This window comes from Nicotiana tabacum, chromosome 15 (assembly GCF_000715075.1).
Source record: "Nicotiana tabacum cultivar K326 chromosome 15, ASM71507v2, whole genome shotgun sequence".
Lineage (NCBI taxonomy): Eukaryota > Viridiplantae > Streptophyta > Magnoliopsida > Solanales > Solanaceae > Nicotiana > Nicotiana tabacum.
The window spans coordinates 124871525-124894227 of record NC_134094.1 but is presented as its reverse complement, the minus strand read 5'-3'; the positions used below and the strand labels follow the sequence as shown (position 1 = coordinate 124894227).

Sequence of the window (22703 nt, the reverse complement as noted above, 5' to 3'; positions counted from 1 at the left end):
TGGACGAATGCCATCATTTACATAACATTCATTCATCAATTCAGTGAGGCGATTATATCACATGCGCCCAGATTGATTTAAACCGTACAAAGATCTTTGTAATCTGATTGAATACATTTCACGATGCTTTGAACTATATGCTTCAGGCATTTTAAATCCTTCAGGGATCTTCATATAGACTTAATCAAATGAGTCAAATAGGTTATGACTTGCATTTAGATGGCATGACATCTTCAGGTGTTTAGACTACAGATCTGATCCTCACAATCTTTTACAATATTGTGAACTATATTGTATCAAATATATCGTCGATGATCATTTTGTATCGGTTCCTAAGCGACATAACTTGTTGAGATCTCATCGCTTTCCTTATTTTCAGGTACCTGAACTTCTTCTGGAGTTTCATGAAATGTTATGTCATGGGCTCTTCTAGAGCTCATTTCCTCCTCATTATGATCATTTGCTCCTATCATATTTCAAGGATTATTACCTTTGGAACCGATCGGTTTACTACGCTTCATGCGTGCAGTAAACTTTATCCTTCAAGGATTTTAATTTTAATATGAGTATTTGCAGCTGAAATATGATATTTAATTTTGGATCAGCAAATGCTTCTGGAATTTGACTTGAATTATCTTCTAAGTGAGGATCATATTAATGATAATTCGATTCATATAGCATATTTTCTAGCTGTTTATTTTATCCCCAAATGTTAGAAAAACTAACACATATCCCCAATTTTCTTTGGAAAACCTATCTTTTGTGCATTGTGGTAGAGAAATTAATCATACACCACACATCAAAAGTTATTAGATAGTAAAAATATTTGGTTTATGATCCTAAACCAATTGTGAGGGGAGAACTTATCATATTTTGTTGGTCTGATGCATACAAGTGCTGATGTATGCAATTTAGAAAACTCTTAGACCTACATATGAGGCTTTGTTCTCATAAGTAATAATTTAGCTATTAATAGGAGGTATTCAATGCTAAACTAGCTTGGATATAAACCAACATCATCAAGATGAACTATCTTAATTTCATAATCTGAAAATTATGCTCTTAATTGAGAAAAGCAATTTCAAATGGCAAACTGCAAGTTGACAATAAACACACATGTAACCATCTCATATATGCATCTAATCAGTGGTTCACATGATAGGTGAATGGGCTCATATTCACCTTTTATATATTCTAGAATTCAGGGGTCTTAGTCCCAACTTTAGTTGGTATAATCAATTTATTATGAGAACAAGCAACACAAGAGAATTCTTGAAGAATCTTCTAGTTCTTTAGCATATGCTGCTTATCTGAATTCTCAAATAGCTCATTTAAAAATGACAAATAAAAACTTCAAGTTTATCATGACATGTGCTATCTCTAAGTAAACTTCTGGTTTACTATGGCATAAACTTTTGCATCAGTAAACTTCTGATTTACTATGGCTACTTTTGTATCAGTAAATTTCTGGTTTACTGCGACTACTTATCCGACACTACTCGTGTCATGTGTCTTCTAGACAAACAGTTAGATCTTCAGGAGCTTTTGATAAATTTTGTACTACCAAATATTATTCAGACACTTATGATAAATTTTGTACTACCAAATAAATGATGAAAATTAAGAATTTTAATATTTTTTTTTACCACTACATAATATTTTCCTTATTTACTACTTCAGGACAAATTTGAAATTTGAAATATTGAGATTATATTCTCTCAATCGTATTACCTCTTCTAGAGGTGAATCATAATATATTTACATCAAGAGCGCATTCATATTTAATATTGTCACATTCACTTCAGGAAATGGGTTAATATTATCAAAAGTTCTCTTCCTTCAGGAGATAGAACATAATTCTCTGAACGTGCATAATCACATCAAATTGTGATGCTTCAGACCTCTTTTAAGATATTTTCTACTTCATAAACAAATCGAGGTATGAATATAATATAGAGAATTTTCTCTAACTTATCTTCATTGTAACCATAGCAAGCATAAATTATCATTTCTGACACTTTTGGTGGTTAACAAAATTTAGTTACAATGAGATATATGAAACATAGCCGCTTCTGGTGGACGTACTCTGCTGGAGTTCAAGTGAACCATGAAGTTAAGTCATAACGAGACTTAGGAAATATTACCATTGTTGGTAATTATATATTTCTCATAAACTCTTCTAGAGTTTAGATAGATGTGATGACCCAAAAGGTCATCTTATGTTTTAAAACTTGAATCTGCGCTTTTAAGCCTTAAAAATCTCATTTTTACCCTCATCGATTTGTATGTGCAGTTCGGGCTGGTTTCAGGAAAGTTTTTATGTTGAAAACTAATGAAAATAAGAATTTTTGCCTTAAAAATTGATTTTAGTTGACTTCGGTCAATATTTTTGGTAAACGGGCCCGGATCTGTATTTTGACGATCCCGATAGGTCCGTATCAAATTATGAGACCTGGGCGTATGTCCGGAATCGAATTCGGAGGTCCCTAGCTCAAGTTATGAATTTTTGATGAAAATTAAAAGTCTAAAAATTAATTGTTTATAAGAATTGATTGATGTTTGGCATTGTTAGTACCGGGTTCGTATTTTGATTTTGGATCTCGGTGCAGGTTCATTATGACATTTAAGACTTGTATGTGAAATTTGGTGAGAAACGGAGTTGATTTGACGTGTTTCGGACGTCCAGTTGAGAAAATAGAAATTTTAAAGTGTTCTTGAGAATTTCATTTGATTTGGTACTAAATTCGTAGTTCTATGTGTTATTTTGGCGATTTGATCGTGCGATCAAGTTCGTATGATATTTTTAGACTTGCGTGCATGTTTGGTTTGGAGCCCTGATGGCTCAGATGAGTTTTGGATAGGCTACATAGTGATTTGGACTTAGAAAAATATATGGTATGCTTCAGTTGTGTTGCAGACCTTAGACCTCGCAAATGCGAGGTCAGGGTTGGCATTTGCAATCACTGTTGAGGTCGCATTTGCGAACTTCTCATCGCAAATGCGAAGAGAAGCTGGGCCAACTTGTGTTAGCAATTGCGAACTTTTCTTCGCATTTGCGAAGGGAGTCTAGGAGGGGTATAGATCGCAAATGCGATATTTTGTCCGCATTTGCGAGGTCAGTGATCGCAATTGCGATACTTTCCTCGCATTTGTGAAGGGCAGCATGATTGTGAAGGCTTCGCAATTGCGAGTTTCGCATTTGCAAAGCTCAGGTCGCAAATGTGATGCCTGCAGCTGGACAAAATGGCTTTTGGACGGGAATTTTCATTCATTTCCCAAATTTTCAAGACCTAAAACACAAGAAGCGATTTTTCAACGACCATCTCTTCCCCAAATCATAGGTAAGTGATTCTAAACTGATTTCTTTCAATCTTTCACTACATTTTACAAGATTTCAACCTAAAATCTAAGGTTTTCATGGTAGAATGAGGGGTTTTGGGTAGAAACTAGGGATTTCGGAAATTTGGGGATTTAAACCTCAATTTGAGGTCGGATTCCAAAATCAATTATATATTCGAGCTCGGGGGTGAATGGGTAAATGGATTTTGGTCAGAATCTCGAGTTTTGATCAAGTGGGCCCGATGTCGATTTTCGACTTTTTGGAGGAAAATTTAGAAAATCTAAATTTATGCAATATAATTGATTCCTTTAGCAATATTTGATATTATTGAGTCATTTTTGAATAGATACGAGTGGTTTGGAGGTGAATTCCAAAGAAAAAACTGTGATTGAGAATTAAGTGGCCTTCGAAGCAAGGTAAGTATTGTGTCTAATTTTGACTTGAAGGAATTAGGAACCTTAGATTACTTGCTAAGTGAAATTCATGTGAGCGGCGTATATGTGAGGTGACGAGTACTTATGCGCCGCCAATTTACCTATTTTTTTATGTTTCTCAGTGTTTCTTATATTGTCTCATTCCTATGCTTAATTGCGATGTGTTATACTAGTGTTGTTCAATTTATCGTTCTTATCATGTTTACGGATTTTCTGGTGATAATTGAGTTTTTATTTCAAAGTTGAGATTGATGTTATGGAACCAAATATTGAAGTAAGGTTTGTACTTGTTATTCTATCTCCCTGTTGATATTTATGCATTGTGTTATGGTAAGGGAGAGTGTTAATGCACGAAGGGTGATGTCGTGCCATATTGTGAGTGTTAATGCACGAAGCGTGATGTCGTGCCATATTGTGAGTGTTAATGCACGAAGGGTGATGCCGTGCCATATTGTGAGTGTTAATGCATGAAAGGTGATACTGTGCCATATTGTGAGTGTTAATGCATGAAGGGTGATGTCGTGCCATGATATGAGAATTAATGCACGAAGGGCGATGCCGTGCCGTTCCTGTGTATGTGTCCACACCAGTGGTTGATTTTGATGTCATACTGGGTATGGATTGATTGTCACCTTATCATGCTATATTAGATTGTCACGCCATGACGGTGACCTTAGCCTTGCAGGGGTTGCCTCGATTAGAGTGGAGAGGTGGTTAGATGTTTCTGAGCCCAGCCATGTTCTAGCTTGTACAGTTGCTCGGTCTTCTTTGTTTGAGTGCATCAGAGATCGGCAGGATGACGATCCTCATTTACTCGTCCTTAGAGACATAGTGCGGCACGGTGGTGCCAAGCAGGTTACTGTTGGAGATGACGGAGTTTTGAGAATGTAGGGTCGTATTTGTGTGACTAATGTGGATGGACTTCGTGAGTTGATCCTTGAGGAGCCCCACAGTTCCCGGTATTCTATTCATCCGGGCGCCGCCAAGATGTATCAGGACTTGAGACAACATTATTGGTGGAGGCGAATGAAGAAGTACATAGTTGCCTATGTAGCTCGGTGCCTAAATTGCCAGCAGGTAAAGTGTGAGCATCATAGACATGGTGGTTTACTTCAGAGGTTAGAGATTCCTGAGTGGTAATGGGAGCGTATCACTATGGATTTTGCTGTTGGATTCCCACGGACTCAGAGGAAGTTCGATGCAGTTTGGGTCATTGTGGACAGGCTGACTAAGTCAACGCATTTCATTCCTGTGGCAGTTACCTATTCCTCGGAACGATTGACAGAGATTTACATCCGTGAGATCGTTCGTCTTCACGGTGTGCCCATGTCTATCATTTCTGACCGAGGTACACAGTTTACCTCGCACTTCTGGAGGGCAGTAAAATGTAAGTTGGGTACACAGATTGAGTTGAGCACAATATTTCATCCTCAGACGGATGGGCAGTCCGAGCGTACCATTCAGATCTTAGAAGATATGCTCCGTGCTTGTGTTATAGATTTTGGAGGATCGCAGTTTACCTCGCACTTCTAGAGAGCAGTACAAGGTGAGTTGGGTACATGGGTTGAGTTGAGCACAACATTTCATCCTCAGACGGATGGGCAGTCCGAGCGTACCATTCATATCTTAGAAGATATGCTTTGCACTTGTGTTATAGATTTCGGAGGATCGTGGGATCAGTTCTTGCCCCTTGCAGAGTTCGCCTGCAACAACAGCTACCAGTCGAGCATTCAGATGGCTCCCTATGAGGCATTATAAGGTAGGCGGTGTCGGTCATCGGTTGGGTGGTTCGAGCCGGGAGAGGCTCGGTTGTTGGGCATAGACTTAGTACAAGATGCCATGGATAAGGTCAAGATTATTCAGGATCGACTTCGCACAGCTCAGTCCAGAAAGAAGAGTTATGCCGACCGTAGAGTTTGTGATGTTGCATTCATGGTCGGAGAGAGAGTGTTACTACGGGTATCACCCATGAAGGGTGTAATGAGGTTCGGAAAGAAGGGCAAGTTGAGCCCTAGGTATATCGGACCTTTTGAGATTCTGAAGAGAGTGGGAGAGGTGGCTTACAGGCTTGCGTTGCCACCTAGTTTTGCAGTTGTTCATCCGGTATTCCATGTGTCCATGCTTCGAAAGTATCACGGGGATCCGTCCTATGTGTTAGATTTCAGCTCTGTCCAGTTGGGCAAGGATTTGACTTACGAAGAGGAGTCGGTGACAATTCTAGCCCGGCAAGTTCGCCAGTTGAGATCAAAGAGTTACCCTTCAGTTCGAGCGCAGTAGAGAGGTCATACCATTGAGGCAGCTACTTGGGAATCCGAATCCGATATGCGGAGTAGATATCCCCACTTTTTCACCAGCCCAGGTACTTTTCTATGTCCGTTCGAGGACGAACAGTTATTTAGAGGTGGAGAATGTGATGACCCAAAAGGTCATCTTACGTGTTAGAACTCGAATATGCACTCTTAAGCCTTAAAAATCTCATTTTTACCCTTCTCAATTTGCATACACAGTCCGGGCAGATTTTCAGAAAGTTTTTATGTTAAAAACTAATAAAAATAAGAATTTTTACCTTAAAAGTTGATTTTAGTTGACTTCAGTCAACATTTTTGGTAAACAGGCCCGGATCCGTATTTTTACGATCTCGGTAGGTCCGTATCGAATTATGGGTCCTGGGCGTATGCCCGGAATCAAATTCGGAGGTCCCTAACTCAAGTTATAAATTTTTGATGAAAATTAAAAGTTTGAAATTTAATTATTTTTAAGAATTGATTGATGTTTGGCATTGTTAGTACCGGATCCGTATTTTGGTTTCGGAGCCCGGTACAGGTTCATTATGATATTTAAGACTTGTCTGTGAAATTTGGTGAGAAACGGAGTTGATTTGACGTGTTTCGGACGTCCAGTTGAGAAAATAGAAATTTTAAAATGTTCTTGAGAATCTCATTTGATTTGGTACTAAATTCGTAGTTCTATGTGTTATTTTGGCGATTTGATCACGCGAGCAAGTTTGTATGATATTTTTAGACTTGCATACATATTTGGTTTGGAGCCCCGAGGGCTCGAGTGAGTTTTGGATAGACTACAGAGTGATTTGGACTTAGAAAAATAGCTTGTGTGCTTCAGCTGTGTTGCAGGCCTCAGACCTCGCAAATGCGAGATCAGGGTTGGCATTTGCAATCACTGTTGAGGTCGCATTTGCGAACTTCTCATCGCAAATGCGAAGAGAAGCTGGGCCAGCCTGGGAGGGGTATAGATCGCAAATGTGATATTTTGTCCACATTTTCAAGGTCAGCGACCGCAATTGCGACACTTTCCTCGCATTTGCGAAGGACAGCAGGATTGTGAAGGCTTCGCAATTGCGAGCTTCGCATTTACGAAGCTCAGGTCGCAAATGCGATGCCTGCAGCTAAACAAAATGGCTTTTGGACGGGAATTTTCATTCATTTCCCAAATTTTCAAGACCTAAAACACAAGAGGCGATTTTCCAATGACCATCTCTTCCCCAAATCATAGGTAAGTGATTCTAAACTGATTCCTTTCAATCTTTCACTACATTTTACAAGATTTCAACCTAAAATCTAAGGTTTTCATAGTAGAATTAGAGGTTTTGGGTAGAAACTAGGGATTTAGGAAATTTGGGGATTTAGACCTCAATTTGAGGTCGAATTCCAAAATCAATTATATATTCAGGCTCGGGGGTGAATGGGTAAATGGATTTTGGTCCGAACCTCGGGTTTTGACCAAGCGGGTCCGAGGTCGATTTTTGATTTTTTGGAGGAAAATTTAGGAAATCTAAATTTATGCAATGTAATTGATTCCTTTAGCAATATTTGATATTATTGAGTCATTTTTGAATAGTTACGAGTGGTTTGGAGATGAATTCCAAAGGAAAAGCTGTGATTGAGAATTAAGTGGCCTTCGGAGCAAGGTAAGTGTTGTGTCTAACCCTGACTTGAGGGAATTAGGAACCTTAGATTACTTGCTAAGTAAAATTCATGTGAGCGGCGTATATATGAGGTGACGAGTACTTATGCACCGCCAATTTACCTATTTTTCCATGTTTCTCAATTTTTCTTATATTGTCTCATTCCTATGCCTAATTGCGATGTGTTATATAAGTGTTGTTCAATTGATCGTCATTATCATGTTTACGGATTGTTTTGGTGATAATTGAGTTTTTATTTCAAAGTTGAGATTGATGCTATGGAACCAAATGTTGAAGTAAGGTTTGTACTTGTTATTCTATCTTCCTGTTGATATTTATGCATTGCATTATGGTAAGGGAGAGTGTTAATGCACGAAGGGTGATGTCGTGCCATATTGTGAGTGTTAATGCACGAAGGGTGATGTCGTGCCATATTGTGAGTGTTAATGCACGAAGGGTGATGTCGTGCCATATTGTGAGTGTTAATGCACGAATGGTGATGTCGTGCCATATTGTGAGTGTTAATGCACGAAGGGCGATGCCGTACCATATTGTGAGTGTTAATGCACGAAGGGTGATGTCGTGCCATATTGTGAGTGTTAATACACAAAGGGTGATGCCGTGCCATGATATGAGAATTAATGCACGAAGGGCGATGCCATGTCGTTTCTATTTATTGTTTTGGTGAGATTGAGAGTAAAAGCACGAAAGGTGATGTCGTGCATTTTTCTTATTGTATTCACTATTCCTGTTGATTCATGGTATATTGACTGCCCCGGTGATCATTTTGTTGTAGTTCTTTATCTTGTATTCCCCTCAGTATGTTTCCCTCCCGATATTTCCTGTTTAGTTCTTCATTTCTGTTATTTGTATATACACTGTTAAATTATACAGGTTGATTTGTAGGTGCATTGCCTTAGCCTCGTCATTACTTCATCAAGGTTAGGCTCGACACTTACCAGTACATGGGGTCGGTTGTACTGATGCTGCACTCTGCACTTTCTATGCAGATTTTGATACCGGCTCAGGTTGATCGAGATTTTTGCTATTGGTCCGATGTCCGGAGACTCAAAGTAGATATGTCGGCGTTCACACACCTTGAAGTCCCCGTCTATCTTTTCTATTCTACTTTTTCTTTCATTCAGATAATTATATTTCTTCAGACTATTACTTGTAGTAAATTCTAGAATGCTTGTGGATTGTGACTCCAGATCCGGGTGGTAGTAATGAATACCATTTTTATGATATTCTGCACCTCTTACATTTCATCTTAGTTAATTATTGTTATTTACTGAATGAAAATAAGGAATTGGTTTAACGATTTTCTAACGTTGGCTTGCCTAGCAAGTGAAATGTTAGGCGCCATCACGATCCCGTCGGTGGGAAATTTCGGGTCGTGACAGTTGGTATTGACATTATTATTCACTTTGTAATCTTTTATGGAGATGACAACATGATGAAAACAAGTATATATTAAAAAAATAGTTGTTATATGCTAATACGTATACAGAGCACGTAACATAGCAAGTTGATTCAATATCCATTGTCTTCTTAGCCTTCGAATTTGTATTTCAAATCACAATATACCTGCAAGTCCTGCATCACTAGTTGCTTAGAATTAGCACGTGATGGACAAATTAAAATTATAAATTAATAATCCTTATCTTTGAGAAATGACATCAGAAGGATTTCATCTCTTCATAGAGTTGGAAATTAACAAAACCAACGTGTTGTTCACCACTCCAAGGATGTAATTTTCCTCAAAATGTTCTGAATGAACTCGGTTTGACCACGCACAAGGGCAGTATGTTGCCTCATAGTCAGGCAGTGATGATGAAATTAGAGACTCGTGTTGATAACGTGTTATAAAATAAAGACTGTAAAGTAAATAAATCGAAGACAAGTATAGAGAAAAATTGATATTTTTATTCAACTTCAAACTGATGTACATAATGAACTGAATTCTCCTCTATTTATAGAAGAAAGGAAGCTGTTGTGTAAGGTGCTTGTAAGCTGCTACTATACCAGATATAGATAATCTTCTACCAGGGGTAATATTTATTTATAACGGAGTACCGAAAGGATAAGCTTCTTCAGGAGACTTATTTCCAATAGAGTATTAAATAGATAAATATATTTACGGTTGAGTCTCATATGGATAAGCTTCTCAGGAAGCTTATTTACAACGGAGTACTAAATGAACATTCATAATATAATATATTTATAGCAAGTACCACATTTTAGTTGATATATAGAGAAATCTTAGGTCGTGTAACTTACAACAACAACAATAACAATAACAACCCAGTATAATCTCACTAGTGGAGTTTGAGGAAGGTAGTTTGTACGCAGACCTTACCCCCAGACTGGAGTAGAGAGGCTGTTTCCGATAGACCTTCGGCTCCCTCCCTCCAAGAACTCCCCACCTTGCTCTTGGGGTGACTCGAACTCACAACCTCTTGGTTGGAAGTGGAGGGTGCTCACCACTAGAGCAACCCACTCTTGTCTTAGGTCGTGTAACTTATCTTCTTAAAAGAATATTTTAGTGTTTACTACATTAGCTAGATACAAAATATATTGGAAATTCACTTGCTCCTATATGATGGAACTACTGATCTGATAATTTTTAATAATTGGCTATTTTCAGAATTACATGCCATAATCATTCACTTCAATTCAAGTAGCGCGTATAACAGTTCAACCCAATTTGAGAAACTGCAGAAACATATTTGATTAGATCTTCTCCTTTTAAATAAAACACAATAATTTTAAGATTCAAACACGTAATTGGGAACCTAAAATGACTATTTTCTGAAATTTTATTGCTCTTGAAACAATTAGTTCATAATTATTTGCTTCTTGACTTGTCCCTTTTCACATTGCATTTTTCGATGGGGCAAACATTTGATCCTTCAACCGAGTCTCAAAACTGACCTAGAGTATATTCCCATATCTAGTAATTCCTAAACGAAGTTCTAAGTTTTACGTGCTTTAATGGCGCTGGAATTCGATGGATCAATACCTGCAATCTCTACAATTTATTACTATACAATTCACATGTAAAATAAATATTACTATACAACAAATTTATGGATCAACTACTTGGATTGCTGCTTGTAAATTATGGTACTCCATTTGCTATGTGATTAAGAAAATTTGAACCATACTACTATGTTGTACTATAACATGAAGTGCCTTCATTGGGGATGGTATAGGTTACAGTTTGGAACCTTGATCTGCTTGAGAAAACTGCTGCCTCAATACCCTTCTCATAACTTTATTTGTTGCTGTTCTTGGAAGTGAAGGGAGAGGAACAATACTGGAAACCTGCACATTTTGTGTTTAGGTTAGATAATTTTACCTAACAAAATTTACATTCTTTCAAAGCTTATGCTGTACCTTGAACAGAGGATTCAACTTTCTCTGCAAAGCTGTATTGAAAGAAATCATCAAAGTGTCCAAATTGTGTTCCAAGTTATCCGAATCCTTGAATACGACAGCAATTACTAACTTCTCAGGACCACCTCCAGCAGGTGGTACTCCAACTGCTGCTGTTTCTAGTATATTTTCATCTGCTGCATTGCATATGCGCTCAATCTCAAGTGAACTCACCTGACAAAACAGAACAACAGAACTTTTAGGAAAGGAAACAATTCAGTCCAGAAAATTGCTCGGCAACTCAAATATCTATTCATAGGCACAGTTTACTGGATCTTAATACTAAAAGTACTTTCGGATTCAATTTCGAGGCTAAATACATACCTTTATACCCCCTAAGTTCATTGTATCATCTGCACGACCATGTGCATGGTAATATCCTTTAGAAGTACGTTCAAACACATCCCCATGCCTTCTTAGAACCTGTGATATAATAGTGTCAAACAAGATTTTGTTAGTAAAACTGAAATAACTAGTCTATTGGATAATAATTTGCATTACCTTTCCATTCAAAACAGGCATTCCTTTGAAGTAGATCTCATTGTGGTCCGCATTCAGTAATGTGCTTGAAGCTCCAAACATTAGAGGACCAAGGGCCAATTCACCAATCCCAGGAACATCTGATGGCTACACAAAGGTAAAAGTACTAGTGTTAAAGTGTCCCACAGTAGTAGAAGGAATGGACTATCGTCATCCTTATATGGTCTTGTGGAATACTCACCTCATGAGCTAACTTATGGGATTGAGTCAAGCTCAAACTCCATTTTCTTAACATGGTATCAAAATCAGGCCCATTCCTATTCTTGGTTTACCCCAAATTTTAGGCCCTATGTATTGTCTACGCATGAGATGTCTAGTCTGAGCATAGGGGGAGGGGAGGATGTTAAGGTTCCCACATTGGTTGAGGGAGGGGGCTGTTATCTCCTTATATGGTCTTCGGCAATCCTCACATTATGAGCTAGCTTTTTGGGTTGAGTTAGGTCCAAGTTCCATCTTCTTAACATTTAGATTGAAATACCACAATAACAAGCAATAAGAGGTTGTGAATATTTTAAGATGTGGCCAAAAAGAAAGCAGGAATCTGAATGATTTCTTTATGAGGATCCCAAACAGAAGTAGCATGTCGCAGCTGCAGGCGAACTGATCACATTTGGTAAACACTCAACATTCACTAGCTTATAACGAACTTTCTATGCAAGCATAAAATGCACCGCATGATATTAATTCCAGTCCTGCTCTAGCAAATACTATTGAAGTTGCAGATATAAAGGTTGCGAAGTGCTTACTATAGGAAGACCATCGTCCCCAAGAATATGAAGACTACATCCCATGACTGCTGTGCTGAAAGCGGCTAAAGACTGAGGCTGCAACAATGACCCAGAAACAAAGGAGCCACCAATCTCTGTACCGCCGCAATACTCAATTATTGGTTTATATTCAGCTCTTCCCATCAGCCATAGATATTCATCCACGCTCGATGCCTCACCAGTGGAGCCAAAGCAACTACCATCATGTATGAACTTCATTAAGCCCAAGAAAGGGAAAGGAAAAATAGACTTGAGCAGAATTCATTTAATGTACATATGTACAGGGAACAAACATATTTGTCTTCAAGTTATATCAGTATTCTGAAACTTGAAGTTATGAACCAACCATATGCAAGCTTGGCCACCAATTTCAGTCAATTAAGAGACAACGAAAGAGAAGTAAAACAAGGAAGAAGATGCAAATAAAGCTCCTGGCGAAGCAAAAACATATGAGAGGGTCACTTAGAAACTACCGGATGGTCGACCAATCAAAGCCATCAGGAGAATTCTTCGCTTTCCAAGTCCTCACTATACTTGGGATCACCCCGAGCATAGTTACTTTAGCGTCCTGATTAGGTTGGAAGAGGATTTTTCATGAGCATCGATAACAAAAGATATTCAAAATTTAAACAACATAGATTATGAATCAACTAAATGATTTAAAATACCGTATCTATCAGATATTGCAATGCCGATTAGTTTACTGATACTGGGGCGGTGAGAACCCGCAGGATTAGCAATAATTTTATTAAATTTTAAGACTGTACATGCAACTTAAGTGTTTCCTCTTTCCACTCATGATTTTTTCCCCTCAGCAATTAAAGCTAGGAGCAGCACAACTTAGCTCGTTTCTTTTCTTGATAGTCCACTCAAAATCAATCACAAGGCTAATGCACATTGGAAGAGCGAAATCTCAAAGAAATAGATACTTTTTTTTTTTTTAAACCTTTCTTTACTTCAAGTAACAAAAATATATCAGGTTAAAAGAAAACAAAGTAACATGTTGTCAGCTAACACAAGAATTATCTTATTTGAATAGAATTGTGATACAAAGTGATTTTCATCGAGTCATTCAACAAGAAATAGGAGAAAAAATGTATAACAACGAAAGAAATTAACCTGTACAAACTTAGCAAAGCCAGAACCAAGGGGAGATCCATTATACAAGGCAATGGACGCCCCATTCAATAGTGAAGCATAAACAAGCCAAGGTCCCATCATCCACCCAAGATTAGTGGGCCAAGCAACCACATCACCTTTTTTGATATCCATATGGCACCATCCATCAGCAGCCGCCTTGAAAGGTGAGAGGAGACTCCATGGAATTGCCTTTGGCTCTCCTGGACCATTTAGAGTTTTAGTCGTGACCATTTATTCAATTGCTTTGCATTACCAATTCAATGAATTCTTTAGAATCAATTGATAAGCATAAAGGGGATTTTGTTCCCATTTCAGATTGACGGTTGACTTGACTACCCAGTTATTTATTATTGTTTAGAAAGAGGTATCTATATGTGAATGTAACAAAACAATTTATGTGTGTTCTTCAACCCTTAATTTATTATGAAAAAGAATCTTCTACAACCACTCACCTCCCAACTAACCTTCCCAAAACGGAAAAGGGAAGGGCCAATACCAAAATTTAACAAAAAAAAGATTGACAAGCTTTCCAGTGGAAACCCAAGAATTACACTAAACTGGTATCCAACATCATGTAAAACTTTTGTGTCCATTCCAATGTACAATAATTCCTATTTACTGTGTTGTTCACGTGACAGGCCCGAACTTAATGATGCTACAGTGGTTACACGTGACCCTTGAGTGAAGCCACTGTGATTACACGTGAACTTCCTTGCTTTCCTTCTTCAAAAATAATATTATGATCTTAACAACTACTTCTCAATCTCAACACCTTCTTCATTACTGTACCACCTAAAACCACAGCAGGCAAGGGCAAGTAACTTTCCTAACACTATGAGTTTAGTCACTATTGCCTCCCACAATCTTCCAGCTTGCTCTGGATTTATCCTTACCCAAGAATCTCAATCCTGTTCTCACATAGTAATATCCCCAGCTTTATGATTTTGGAGGGTGTCACTCAGTTCAAAACAAAATTAAAATGCATATTGGCATGAAATAATTGGACACAAGTTTAACTTTTACTATACCTGTTGTGCCAGATGAGAACAGAATGTTTGTAAATGCAGTAATAGGTTGTTCTACTGCAACAAACTCGAGACCCCTGCAATGCGGGAAATTAAACCATTATTCCCAGCATCGGAACATTTCAAACAATTAGCACTCAATGGGAAATGGAGGTCAAATTTTGTAAATGAAGATATAGTCAGAGATAAGAACAGTAGACTTATTCTTTTTCATAATTTACCAAAGAAGGTGTGGTGTGTGTGTGTGGAGGGGCGGGGGGGGAGGTAGGCTCTGAGCCCTACCCGTTTGTTGGAAGCAAGTAAAACCAAAGTTACAGAACAAGCAGGGAGACATTTTCCGATACCTCCATAATACAAGCTAAGGATGGATAAGCTCACCCAGTTATGTTTTGAGGTTATGTAAATTATGTAAACAAATTGTTAATTTCCTAAATAAGTCATGTGGGGGAAGATTCCCCTCCCTAACACAAGAAGACAAAATGCGGTTGCAACTCATCTTAGGCAGCCCATGTATAATGAACATCATACTTCTCATATAAGTGAGTATTCTTAGCCGGGACTCATCTACACTTCTTAATGTTTATGAGAAGAAGAAGTTGATACAACATACCAAGCTCTAAGCCAATTCATTAGTAACAATTAAGAATGACAGATATAAAAACACACATTTTACTGTCCGTTTCCTCGATTAAACATGTAAAAGAGAAAGAATTAAATGACAAGAATATCTGTGAAAGGAGTTCTTACCTGGAATCTTTCACTCTTTCTAAAAAGTCAGGCCAAGAGATGTCTCCATCACGTAATTGTATGCTTAAGCTGGAGGCTCTATTGGGAATGACAATTGCTGTCGGTGAACGAGCATCAACAACTCGACTGCAGTTTCAACAAGTGAGTCAAGAAAGAAATGAAATGAAAAAAGGGAAATGCTAAATTTACTAGTGGCACTAGCAATTAGGCTTGAACCTGGATGCCGCTCAGAAGGCCTATAAGGAACACAGAAGAAATGAAAAAATTAAAATGTACATCAGAAAGAGAAGAGAGAGATGACCTGTACAAGGGTATCTTTTTATCTCCACGGAAAATAAAATCCTGGATACATGGTTGATAGATAACAAAATTAAACAAGTGAAGTACTCAAAAAAAAAAAAAAACTGGAAGCTAATGAGCAAAATTGCATATGCAAAAAGGAGTAATAAGAATGAGATAATAATTATTTGAACCAAAATTCAACATTTATCGGAGTTTTGTCGAACGTTAGGAATAGAAAATCTAAAATAAGTTTAATTTCATCATAGAGGGGTCCATAAGAAGCAGTGATCCAATAAGAAAGCCAGAAAATAGTCTGTGTACTGGATACGTCTGTAGAATGTTAACCCAACTAGATTTGTGGAAGCCTATGTTTAAAATACTGGATCTCTCCGGAAATCTCCAAATGCCTTTAATAGAGACAAAAAGACAAAACGTTCATGAGTATGAAGAGTTTACTTCTCCATGTTCAAACTATTTTGTTTCATTTGAAGGATTCAAATGTGAAGCCATAACAAATCCGTTGGACGCTAATATTTGAAACATTCATACTTTTTTTATATTTGAAATTGATATACCAGCTTTCCGTCTCAATGTGGTCCAGCCATTCCTCGGGCCCGCATATAGCGAGAGCTTAATGTATCGGGCTGCCCTTATTTTGAGTCTCAAATAGAAGTTCTTTCATCATATTAATACACTGACTTTGGATGCTTAACAGGCTCTTCACCAAATTTCTCCAAGTTTTTTTTAGAAATAATAAAATATCATGAATATGTCTTGATCTTTCATTAGGTGACTACTTCATAAATCTTCTAGATCTCTTGGACATAAATTGATTATATCCAGTACTGACATATCTAAATATTTTAAGAAGATATCAAGTCGTAATCCACAACCAGTCTCCTGTCCCGCTAATTTGGTCTCACATACAATCTTCATACATTGCCTGATTGATGTAAAATAGAAACTCATAATATTTTTTTGAATTCACATGTATCTACTTTTTAATGCATATATAGTGATACTTTATTAATCAACTTTTCCTCAATTCGTTGCTGAATTTGGGTTATTATTGGACAAATTGTTGAATGATGAACTAGATAAGTAGGGCACCTGCGTAAAAATTGCTTTTGCTTTTGATAACATGAGCCTTGTCGAAATTTCTCTTGGAGCAAAACTATCAGCAATTGACACAACTACATAACCAGCAAGAACAATAGCCAAGTAGATCACCACAGAATTAACATCCATCGGCATATCTATAGCTATGGCAGATCCTTTCTCCAAACCCAGGGTTTCAAGAGCATATGCAACTGCCCTGTATGAAAGGTTACAACTGTGAGAAATTGATGTTTCTCAGATTTCAAAGTCAAGCAAACATGGAGAAAAGTAAACCACAAGATGCAACTTAGACTGCAAAAGCTGTAAGCTGTATGAAAATTCACATTATAGAGACTGCAAAGTCGGGTAAAGTTGGAGTAACATGGCCATCACAACATCATGCAACTTGGTGAGCATTTCTAGTGTCAACCATAAGGTATCCCCAGAAGCAGACGACAGGTCGTTAACAAGCTATATGTTACACAGTTGAGTAACATAATCATCAAACCACAATTTTTGGGCACCCTAAGCATGTTTCAAATTAAATACCAAAGAATTTCTAGACAAATGCACTTGCAGGAAAAGGGGGGGGAGGGGGAAGGAAACCCGGTGCGCAAGGCATCCCGCGTTTACGCAGGGTCCTGGGAAGGGCCACACCCAAGGGGTGTAATGTAAACAGCCTAACCTAATGCAAGCAATAGTGGCTGCTTCCACGGCTTGAACTCGTGACCTATAAGTCACACAAAGAGACATCTTTGACAAATGCACTTGTAGGCAAAAGCAAAATATATGCGAACAACTCGGTTCACATGCTAATTTACAGTTTACTTCATAGAATAGTAGCAAATTGCTAGACTTAATGCTACATGCACGATACAATTGAGAGTTTCATCCCACATTCACATGAAGAGCACGATGCAGAAAGTACTCCTACATGAAACCACCGGGAATAGAACAATAAAGAGATAAGAAACAGGTTAGATGGATTCAATTAGTAAATTAGTGATTCACTGCTACTTCATCCCCCCACCCTTCTTTTCGACCTAGTTACTACTTAGAGAATTGAACAAACAGGACCTCCATGAACTTAAAGTTAAATCATACTGCTTTCAAAATTTAAAAATTGCTGGCTAGTGGTATTCTCATGTAGTTCACTAGTTTCTTGATCTATAACTTATATTTGAAAAAGATGTTATCATTTCACAATATCAGATAAAACCTGATCGAGATAACTCTCGTGTAAACCGAACATTAGTTTGTAAAGAGAATAATTAACAACACCAATGTATCTTACCAAACTGATTCACATAACTCCTTCAAGGTCATTTTTTCAACAAGTGCTTCGTCATTTCCTTCACTTCGCCACACTATGGCTACATCACTTAAAGTACTCTTTCTAAAACTGAGGCAATTCTTCGCTGGGTTCACTCGTGCTCCAGGAAGCCACTGACCACCTGGATGAGATGGACTCTCACGTAAAATACATTCAGGAGGAACTGAAAATGAAACATTCATTTCCTCCAATATGGTTTTCCAATATACCTAGCAAATGAAGTGATTGAGCAGGAAATGAGAGAGTCAACAAAGGCATGATTCCTTATTAGCATCAAAAGCACAACACAGAAGATCAGGAATTCATCCTCAAAGTACTTTCAACCTACCTCTGGCTCGGAGACTGAAAATCTTTGAAAATCAGAGAAGCTAGAAATTGGGTCTTCATAATTTGATCCCAAGAACTCCTTTCCACGCCTCTCCAGAAGCTGACCAATATTCGTCAAACCTGCGTTTTTTCTGTGCCAGCAAATATGAAATAAAGTTGACAATAAGAAGAAAAATCTAACAAAATTCTAACAAATTTAAGTTCCGTGAATTCTATAACACACGTCATGTATTGTTTTCTTCATACAGTGCATGCAATAATGCAAAAATTTACTCGCAGGTGCAGTGGAAAAAGGATAACAGAAATTGAAGCATATGACTCATATAGCCGACCCCCACTATTTCGGAATTGAAACTTATAAGCGTACTCTACAGAAATTTAACGACCAATGTGAAAAACAGTCTAATTATGACCATTCATTTAACAATTAGATCAAAACGGAGGGATAGTTGATTGAGTGACTTGATAAACTAATAGAATCCATTTTTCCCGCCTTTAACCCAAAAAATCTAATCAAATAAAAGAAAGAGAAGAGGGACTAACTGGTCGGGTAACCAAGCAGGCGGGTCAGGCCCAAAATCCTTGTAACATCCATAGTACATCATCTGGTGTAAAGAGAAAGGGAGTTTCGGGCTGAGCAGTTCTTTGGAAATATGGTGCCATGTTTGGGGAGTGGTAGAACCGTAATTACGAACAATTCGGGTGAGCTTTTTGTGAATTTCTCCGGCGAGTTCAGATGGTATTCCTAGAGCTTCAACGTCGGCGACGGTGACGGAATCTATGCCTTTGTAATTCTCATATGCCATAATCCTACACAGTCCACACCCACTGCTGTAAATTTTTTGCTACACGAATGATTGATTACACAAAATTTAGAGAGAAATTAGCATATGGGTGAGTAGGCAATGATTATCAAAGTAGATGAAGATAAACTGTCACTATCTACCTGTCAAACTTTGATTAATTTGAATGATTTGGCAACGTGTTGGTGGCTGCCAAATGTGCGGTTTTTTTTACTTTTATTTTGTCCACTCGCACACCCGTACGAAACACGAGTCCAGAACCCATTTGTGATTTATTTTAAACGGAAATGTGTGTTTAAATTATTATTTTTTATATACAGCGCTCTTTATGTTTTAACGGAGTTTTGGCCGTTAAAATATAGCGCTTTTTAAAAGAGCGTTATATATATATATATATATATAACGTCACTGTAATAGCGTGGTATATAACCACGCTATATATGTATAGTGCAGTTATAACCACGCTATATATGCATAGTGCAGTTATATACCGCACTATACATAGATAAATAAACGGTCCCCCTCCTTCTTCCCCACACTCAAACCAGACGCCCCCCTCCCCAAATTCAAAATTCTTAACCGATCCCCCCCCCCCCCCAAAATTTCCTTCTAAAAAAATTATATTGGACCCCACCCGTCACACAAAAATATAAGATTGTAGGTCCCACATCCTAGCCAAGCCTTCTATTGTTGTGGTTTCCTCGTTTCGGGCTCAAATTTTCAATTCATCGACTTTCCGAAAAACATAAATCGAGGTATTCGGATTTAGTTTATGTCGAAACTCGTATAATAATGCATATTAGTTGTTTTGAATGTGTTTCCATGTTGTTTTGTGTTTTTTTTTTTTTTGCGATTAAACTAGTATGTTATTTTTATCCGAACTAAGATATTAGTGTTTTGTGTTTGTTTTGTGATTAAAATGTATTTGTTGTTTTTATCTAGTTTAGATTATTTATTTGCTTAAAGACTAGTACCCTTTTAGCGTAGTAAAATATAGAGCCTTTTAGCGTAGAATCCCTTTAGTTTAAGTATCTTTTATACTGATAGATCAAACACAAACTCTGTCCAATTAAATATGATAAAAATTAATTATTTAATTTACAAAACAAACATACAAAATTATGAAATATTTAAATTGACACACATAAGAATTCAGGATAGTTTGGTGCTACTGGGCCTCAAATATCGAGCCTGGAACCCATAGGTATATACTCTGTCCAATTAAATATGATAAAAATTAATTATTTAATTTATAAAACAAACATACAAAATTATAAAAATATTAAAATTGACACACACAAGAATTCAGGATAGCTTGGTGCTACTGGGCCTCAAATATCGAGCCTGGAACCCATAGATATATACTCTGTCCAATTAAATATGATAAAAATTAATTATTTAATTTATAAAATAAACATACAAAATTATGAAAATATTAAAATTGACACACACAAGAATTTAGGATAGCTTGATGCTACTGGGCCTCAAATATCGAGCATGGAACCCATAGGTACAAACTCTGTCCAATTAAATATGATAAAAATTAATTATTTAATTTACAAAACAAACATACAAAATTACGAAAATATTAAAATTGACACATAAAAGAACTCAGGATAGCTTGGTCCTACTGGGCATCAAATATCGACCCTGGAACCCATAGATATATACTCTGTCCAATTAAATATTGTATAATTATAAAAAATAATTATTTAATTTACAGATCAAACATACAATTAAATGTTGTTTAATTTACGGTAGATGACATGGACGTGCCGCCTATGCATCCCGGACCTGTCTCCGATGAGCTATTAGTGTTACAGGGCGATCATAGGTCCACCTACATATGAGAGGGAGAGTTACTGGCCCAGACTCTCCGCGCCAGGAGAGTGGACGACATGTGGGATTTTATGAAGGACAGAGATCTCCATCCCCGTGTAGTCCAGCGCCTGCGGGATACGGGCCTCTACAGGATTTTGGAGATCGGGCGGTTGCAGCTTGATTGGTCTTTGATCACGGCCCTGATAGAGCGGTGGCGACCGGAGACGCACACTTTCCACCTGTCCATTGGCGAGGCCACCATCACGCTGCAGGACGTGGAGGTTTTATATGGGATGCTTGTTGATGGATTGCCTGTTGCACTGCCTCAGGCCATGAGAGAGATGACGCGTGGGCAGTATTTGGACATGTTGCAGCAGCTCACTGGTTTCAGGCCACAGGATGAGACTGCACACTCAGGGGCCAGTCGCATGAGTTTGACAGCTATTCGACAGCATTTGGAGATATTGCACCCCGACATCACCGGGGAGACAGATGATCTGCATATTCACTGGTATACGAGGTTGCTGCTGCTCCTTCTGTTTGGGGGGGAAGGGGTCTTGTTCCCGAACACTTCGGGGAACCTAGTCAGCTTGCGATTTCTTCATCATCTTCAGCTGCTAGATGATTTACCCCAGTATAGCTAGGGTGTTGCTGTTCTCGCCTACCTATATAGGCATCAATGCCGGGGAGCATGGGCACCCAGCACGACGTATGTGGATTTTTTCCGCTTCTACAGGTGACAACATATTCAAATACTCTGTTCATTCCTTCCAATTCTATCTAGTCAAAAATTTTCTTAAACTTTACGTCAACTTTGTATGTTAGGTTTGGGACTGGGAGCGATTCATGCAGTTGCAGCCACCTCTACCACCATTATCTCTGTATGTACCACCTACGTTTCTCCCTCTAGCTAGGAGGTGGGTTCTCCGGCGTGGATATGTACGAGATTACGAGGCTCGGCATAATCTCCCTCTTTGCAGGGATGTGTTGGATATACCAGAGGGCGCACAGGTAAATGTGTACCTAAACTTACTTGGTATAGCTTCATATGTGTTGCGCATACTCACGTTTTCTGTTGTTATTTGATAGTTCATCTGGACGCCATACAACGACGACTTGATAGGTGGCCTGCCCGATTATTGCTCGGCCGACCGACTAATTTGGAGCACTTCCGTCTTGCTCATGTGCCTCGATATTGTGGAGCATCATGCCACGGAGCGGGTACTTCGCCAGTTTGGCCGTCCGCAGTATATACCGAGGGGGCCTACATGGGAGGCCACACATTATCAGCGGGATGATCATTCCAGGGCGGACGACGCATATGTAGCATGGCTAGAGGCTCAGGTCCATACTTGGGACGACCGAGCTGACCTAATTCTACCCCCCTACAGATCCAGACGGAGACTATTCAGCTCTATGCCATGGTACCGCCGCGTTACCCGACTTTTTGGCCGGAATCCCATTCATCAAGCTGGCGGTCGGTACATTCCATAAGCCGGGCGGCACGAGGCCCCGGTATGTTTTCTGTTATTATTAATTATATAACTGTAACTTAGTGTCCTGTAGTTTATATTTTATACGTTGTGCAGGATATTGTCCTACATATAGTCTACCAGATGGGACTACAGATGCAACAGCATACCGGCGAGGGAGCGGCCGCTTTGCACGATTATAGCCGGTAGGTTG

The 22703-nt window shown here is 38.4% G+C and overlaps 1 protein-coding gene across 2 annotated transcripts; it reads right to left on the bottom strand.

Annotated features, from left to right (window-relative positions):
* Positions 1-10715: 10715 nt before the first annotated feature.
* LOC107785570 (hexanoyl-CoA synthase) lies at positions 10716-19439 on the bottom strand. 2 transcript variants are annotated; one of them, XM_075231241.1, is made up of 15 exons: positions 19340-19439; positions 18937-19238; positions 18395-18524; positions 18028-18275; positions 16746-16950; positions 15655-15695; positions 15354-15479; positions 14610-14683; positions 13561-13781; positions 12915-13009; positions 12421-12637; positions 11636-11761; positions 11459-11557; positions 11096-11308; positions 10716-11023 (listed from the first exon to the last, which is right to left on the bottom strand). In XM_075231241.1, exons 2-15 carry the CDS (start codon positions 19197-19199, stop codon positions 10913-10915), a joined length of 2169 nt encoding a protein of 722 aa, XP_075087342.1. In that variant the 5' UTR covers positions 19200-19238; positions 19340-19439; the 3' UTR covers positions 10716-10912. The 2 variants fall into 2 exon arrangements, with proteins under 2 accessions (XP_075087342.1, XP_016462387.1); XM_016606901.2 differs by lacking the exon at positions 19340-19439 and having other exon boundaries at positions 18937-19324.
* Between the last annotated feature and the right edge of the window lie 3264 nt (positions 19440-22703).

What these genes read in the sequence shown, in the direction of transcription:
- LOC107785570 (XM_075231241.1), bottom strand. Translation starts at nt 19,199, where the DNA reads ATGGCATATGAGAATTACAAAGGCATAGATTCCGTCACCGTCGCCGAC. An exon ending in CAAAAGCAATTTTTACGCAG is followed by an intron (nt 15,696 to 16,745) that starts GTGCCCTACTTA and finishes CCATGTATCCAG; the next exon opens with GATTTTATTTTCCGTGGAGA. An exon ending in TGAACTTAGGGGGTATAAAG is followed by an intron (nt 11,309 to 11,458) that starts GTATGTATTTAG and finishes CTGTTTTGTCAG; the next exon opens with GTGAGTTCACTTGAGATTGA.